At 43.4% G+C, this 6,369-nt stretch overlaps 1 protein-coding gene across 1 annotated transcript in view; it reads right to left on the bottom strand.

Annotated features, from left to right (window-relative positions):
* Window positions 1–6,369, bottom strand: part of FAT1 (FAT atypical cadherin 1) — a 175,414-nt gene that overhangs the window by 146,917 nt on the left and 22,128 nt on the right. The window contains exon 2 of the mRNA XM_011980777.1: window positions 1,538–4,820. Coding sequence (XP_011836167.1) covers window positions 1,538–4,802 — 3,265 coding nt within the window. The 5' untranslated portion in view covers window positions 4,803–4,820. The remainder of the gene's footprint in view (window positions 1–1,537; window positions 4,821–6,369) is intronic.

Raw genomic sequence — 6,369 nt, 5'->3', positions numbered from 1 at the left:
ACTCCAGCCTCGACCTCCTGGACTCAAGTCATCCTCCCACCTCAGCCTCCCAAGTAGCTGGGACTAAAGGTGTACCACCAGCCCAGCTTTTTTGTTTTTTTTCTTTTGGTAGAAATGAGGTTTTGCTGTTACTCAGGCTGGTCTTGAACTCCTGGCCTCAGGCAGTCCTCCCACCTGCGCTTCCCAAAGTGCTGTGATTACAGGCGTGAGCCATCGCACCCAGCCCAAAATAATGCATTTCTAAACAGTAGCTACATTTTTCATGTGCTACACACCTATTACATGTGGGCATGGATCCCAGGGTGGGTGTTGATTGAAGACTTTTTTGGGTTTTTTTGTGTGTGGTATTACTGAATATATACAGTTTAAAGGTAATTTTTAAAAGGTCCCTTTTAAAACGCACAGATTTATAAAGTACACATGGATGAGATTAGTAAACAAATTGAGCCCCCCACCTATTGCTGATGAGTGCTTTGATCACCCCTTTTCTATTTCCACTATCATTCTCAGAGGGCAGGACATGAAAAGCCAACACACGCATTCATTTACTCATGTAGTCTTTTAACACTGATTGAACAGCTTTTATGTGCCAGGTGCTTTTTGCTAGGTGCTAAAGATAGACGATGCAGGGGCTAAAAGCCTGCCCTGAAAGGCTCACACTCCATCAGGACATATTGACACATAACTAAACAATATCTGTGTAGCAAGACCGAGGTATGTACAAAGTGCAGCACAGGCACTTCCTAGCTTGAACTGCTGCCTTGGAGGTCCTGGTTTCAGAATTACAACAAAGCACTGCTACCATGAATAAACCTACCACACGCCAGGAGTTTTCCCGAGTTCTTTCACTCTACCCTCACTTAAACCTTCTAGTAATTCTAAGTGTCCCCATATAGGAGAGGAAAAAGTTAGTTCTAAGAAGTAATTTGCTTGGCCAAGATCACCAATTATCAACTAGAAGAGCCAGGATTCCAAGCCAGGTCTTTTCAGTTCAACACGCCACCATCCTGCCTCTGCCTCTCAACCAAAATCTAGATGAGGTACTAAGTGAAGACCACATTAGAGAAGTTTTGGCGCATAATCTCTGCATGCACTGGATAACTCTGCAGGTAGGCAGCAACCTCTGAATGGCATGCCAGATGATAGCAACAGTTTTTCTAAGTATGAGCCTGCAAATACACTGTGAAAAAAATTGGAAAGGCTTCTCAAAGTTAGAAAAAAACCATAATGATGCTTTTGACAATAGAGTACAAATTTGGAGATCAGTATCAGTGGGAACAATTTCAACATATTCCTGGTCTTTTACTCACTTTACGCCACTTAAATCATTCAGGCCCTTTTGTTTCCATCTTCATGGCTTACGACGAATAAACACACCTACATACAGCGGCCGGGCCAAAACAATATTCACATGCACATCTACACCGAGCCCAAAGAGCAACCGGGAATTGTGAAGAAGCTGTCACAGGGCAGATAGTTAAAGAAAAAAAAAAACATGGAAGAGGGTATCAAATGAAAGCAATGAAAACATATTTACCTGTCTCTTCACCTATTTTGAAAACACCAACGCCAGAACCATCTCTAATGGAGTATCGGATCTCCCCATCTCTTCCGGCGTCCTCATCATGAGCCGACACTGTCATTACCAACGAACCAACAGGCGCGTCTTCCTTCACCGCCCCCCTTTCCACAAAGCTGGAAAACACCGGTGGGTGCAAGTTCTCATTCACATCAACCACCTCAACTTCAACATAGCAAGTAGAAGACAGAGAAACTGGCTTCCCCTTGTCTTTGGCCCTCACAGTGAGATTATACACTTGCTTCTTCTCAAAATCCAACTGCTGGACGATTCTAACTGCTCCACTGAGTTTATCCACATCAAAGTTTCCTTCTCCGTGGTCCATAAGGCTGTATCTCACTTGACCAGACTGACCTAAATCAGGATCGTGGGCTTCTAACCACATGATGACGGTTCCTTCTGGAAGATCCTCTCGGACTTTCACACGATAATTAGGGGGAATAAATTTAGGGGGGTTGTCATTAACATCTTCTAGTGATACTTTCAAAACGACCGTGGAGAAGAGCTGGGGCTCTTCTCTGGCTTGGTCCCTGGCTTCAATCTTTAAGTAGTGCTCATGCTGCAGTTCTCGATCCAGAGGGTGCGTGATTTTAACAACACCAGTCGCGCTGTCAATTGAAAACTTATCTGTGTCTGTAAGAATTGAGTACGTCACGTGTCCATTGGGCCCTAGGTCTTTATCTGTGGCTTCCACCTGGATGATTTCACTATGTACCTCCTTGTCTTCACTCACTTCCACAAAATAGCTCTCCTGTAAAAACTCAGGTGGATTATCATTGGCATCGACAACCACAACGTCTAGAAGACGCCACGCAGCCTTCTGGGGTATCCCAAGGTCATAGACGGTAATATTCAGGGTGTACTTGTCCGTTGTTTCACGGTCAAGAGGAGATAAAATTTTCAGCATTCCTGTTTCCATGTCAATCATGAAGCAACTATCCTCATTTCCTCCAGAAATAGCATAGACCAGTTTTCCATTGAAGCCAGTGTCAAGGTCAGTGGAATTCATGAAAATTACACTGGAACCCACAGGCTGGTTTTCCTTTACTTGAATACCAGTCGGAAGAGTGCTTCTAAACTGTGGTATGTGAGCGTTGACAGAGTGAGAATCAAAGAAAATATCCTCCACGTCTCCCTGGTTGTGTAATTTATTTGCCTGCAGGAGTTTCTCTGCCAGCATTTTGGCAACACCAGTCTCTTCACAGTGCAAGTTTACCAGCTTGCGACTGGCAGCCACTGTGATGTTGATATATAACGGCGTGGCAAAATTTTCTCCATCTGTAGCTGTGATTCTCAGACTGTGAAAAGACACCTTTGCACCTAAGCCAGCCATTAGCGATTGCTTCAATGACAATACCCCAGAGTGGGGGTTTAAACTGAACAAATCCAGTTCATTTCCAGCTTCAATCTGATACTGCACCAGCTGAAGTTCATCTGCATCAATAGCAGAAACAGTAGTTATTTGCTCTCCCACGCCTAGATCTCGGGGAATTGTCCCTTCACAATTTATTTTCTCAAACAAAGGTGTGTTGTCATTCAAGTTATTGAGAGTGATTGTAGCAAGGACTTCGGCCTCCCGGCGGTACGGCAAGCCCCAGTCTGATGCACGAATCCTCAGAGTATAAACCCGAGGCATCAGTTCGTAGTCCAGGTTTTCTGACGTACTCACAGCACCAGTGAAATGGTCAATCACAAACGGCACATGATTTAAATTTGTGATACTGTATGTCACGTATCCATTCTCACCCTCGTCAGGGTCTACGGCACTCAGGCTCATGACAGTAGTACCGATGGGCACATTCTCATCAAAAGCAGCTTTGTATGCTGTCTGGGTAAATTCGGGGGGATTGCTATTTGCACCTAAGACTTTCACCAAGACCTTGGTGGAGGCTTTTCTGTCACTTGTTGTTACTTCGAGTTCAAAATGGGCTGCCTGCTGTTTTTTAACTGGTTCTAAAATAGAAATGAGACCAGTGTTGTAATTTAAACTGAATTTAGCTTTTCCGGGTGTACTTTTAAAAACATACCTCAAATGGGAATAACCAGGAATGGCCTTTACCATGACCACAGGAGTGTTAGGAGGAGCAAATTCACTTATTTCTGCTCTGTAAACATCCTTTCCAAACTTGACTGGCCCGGCTTTGGACTGTGGAGAAGTCACGTGAATTACTTTAACAGAAGAGAACTGGGGCGGAGTTCCTTTATCTTTAGCCTGTAGTGTGAGATTGTAGCCAAAAGGATGACTGTCCCAATCAACGCCACTGATGGCTTTGACTTTATACTCCTTACTCCCTGGGAAGGACCTCACGGTTCTGAACTGCTGGAGGAGGTCGCCTGCCACGATGCTTAAAGACGCTATTTCACCATTGGCCCCCTGATCACAGTCATCCACTGTCACGATGGCGTATGTTGGGTCTCTGTCCAGCTCTGACGGTGACAATGTCACTGCTGTTATCACAGGAGCACATTCGTTGGCCTGTTCGATGTGCACCGTCAGCCTGGCCATGCTGCTGATGCCACTGCTCCCATACAATTTCATTCCACGGTCCACAGCGAGGATTTCCATCTCATACAGCTTGGTCTCTAGGTAATCAAGTCTACCAGTTAACACTATCACACCACTGGTTGGGTGAATAGCAAACATATCTGTTCGATCTTTAAAGCTGTAGTAAAATTCCCCATTGGTTCCTATGTCTGCGTCTGTGGCGCTGACTCTTGCAATACTGGTCCTTATGGCTGTGTTTTCAGGTAAAGAAACGCTGTATGAGGTGGGTGAGAATAACGGTCTCAAGTCATTTGTATCCAGCACCTGCACCCTGACCTTTGTTCGCGCCTCCATATTAGTATTTTTTTCAACTGCTTTCACTATCAATGTGTAGTGGTCTTTCACTTCTCTATTAAGAATGGCTGTATTTCCTCCTTTGGTCCTTATTCTTAGAAAGCAAAAGTCTCCGAGAACGTACTCTTCAGCTTTGAACAGGTTTTCACTGTCTCCGGAGACAATTTTGTACCTTACTTCCCACGATGGATGTGTCATGTAAATACCCATCTTGACAGGATGCCCCACGTAAGTCTTAGCTGCAGAGTTCTCATGCACCGTGACGTTGTACTGGAGATGTGTAAACTGTAGAGGAGTCTGTTCAAGTCTTTGGCTGCCATCACTGTCTCCAAAATGTTGGAGGAGGAGGAGGAGGAGCAGAAGCAAGGCCGAATGTCTCCCCATTGCTTAACTCTCAGGAATCTGAAACAGAAGAAATCAGAATCGTTACCATGGGGAATAAAACAAGCGAAAGTGTGTAATTGTTTTAAACCTCTCATTTAAACAAATATTTTCCATACACATGGAATATAAATAAATGCAACGGTTTGGGATTTTTTTCATGTTTTCCAATATAAGTATCAACATTCTTGTAACATATCTAGAATTACTAAAACTTAACAAAAACTTCCTTTTCATTTTTGAATGACAAGGTCCTATCTTTCATATTTAAACAACTCAAAAATCTTCATGAGTATCAAATGAAAGACTACTAACTGTAACAATCAAGTTATATTTTTATATTTAAATGGTTAAGGCAAATATAAACAACCATTAAAAAGTAATGAACATTGTTTACATTTACTTACATACAACGAATTAAATGATCAAAAGCTGGCAAACTTAATGCCCCTACAGTATTGTGAGAATGCAAAGCCTCTGACAACTAATTCAGAAAAAACAAAGGCCAGCAGTGCTTTTACATGGCGCCCCATAACAACAGCTCGTAATCTCCTTTCAAAATTTATCCTGAAATTATGTTATTTCTGTATAAGAATGGTTAAGTTCACTCCCTACATAATGTAAGGGTTTACTGTCTCATTCAGCTCTATATAACTACTTAAAGGTATTAAAACAATTATATCATCAAGTCTGATACTTAACACCAACATAAGCCCGAAAGAAAGGCAATTTACAAAAGAAAAACCAGAATTCAGCAGTTTGATGTCAAGCAGTGCTTTTCCTAAGTCAATGAAGCAAATCTTACCAACTATATCAATGTTTTATCACCACTGCTGTCAACATCCAGTTGTTCACGGAATGCCTCCTATATTCAGGGCCCCGAACAACCTGTCTCCCCAGGCCCCTCCATGAGATGACGACGCACACACATAAAAGCTAAATCTTCTAAGCTAACACACATAAAGGGTCAAATCGATGTGTTAATACATGGTGGCAGACCCTGCAGGAGGGTCCCTGGGTGACTGGGGGAGGAGAGAGGGAAACTGAAGAAATGAAGAAAACGTTGCCTTTAACAAATGGCAAATGGGAAGGTGGGCGAAGTCCACTGGGCTGAGGTCTGGCCAGGGAAGCAGGACAGTTATTTTCAGATCAACTGTTCCCCTTTGCCAGCAAATTCATCTTGTAAATCAATGCAGCTTCGCTAAACGCCCCAGCACGGCTGGTGGAGGACAGCACTGTGATCTTGCGAAGTTACTCTCAAATTAATATTCACAAAATGTGAATGCCACCAGAGGTAAACGAACAGCAAACTGGAGGGTGGGTTTGACAGCCCGGTTGAAATTGGCACAACAACATTAATTTATAGTATCTGAACTTAGCTACTGCCAACTCTGCCCTGTAAGTCCTTGCCTTAGGGGGAAGAAAAGACCTGATGCGCTTAAAGCAATTAGAGCTTAATTGATACTGAACCACGTTCAAGCCGGCCACCCTGACCCGTTCTCTCGCTATGATGCCTTCTCCTCTCCAGATAAAGTCAGAAATCAGACAGATCTTTGGCTTCCAGGAGAAC

This window comes from Mandrillus leucophaeus, unplaced genomic scaffold (genome assembly GCF_000951045.1).
Source record: "Mandrillus leucophaeus isolate KB7577 unplaced genomic scaffold, Mleu.le_1.0 Scaffold217, whole genome shotgun sequence".
Taxonomy (NCBI): domain Eukaryota; kingdom Metazoa; phylum Chordata; class Mammalia; order Primates; family Cercopithecidae; genus Mandrillus; species Mandrillus leucophaeus.
The sequence above is the reverse complement of the archived record's forward strand: the minus strand, read 5'-3'. Positions and strand labels throughout refer to the sequence as shown.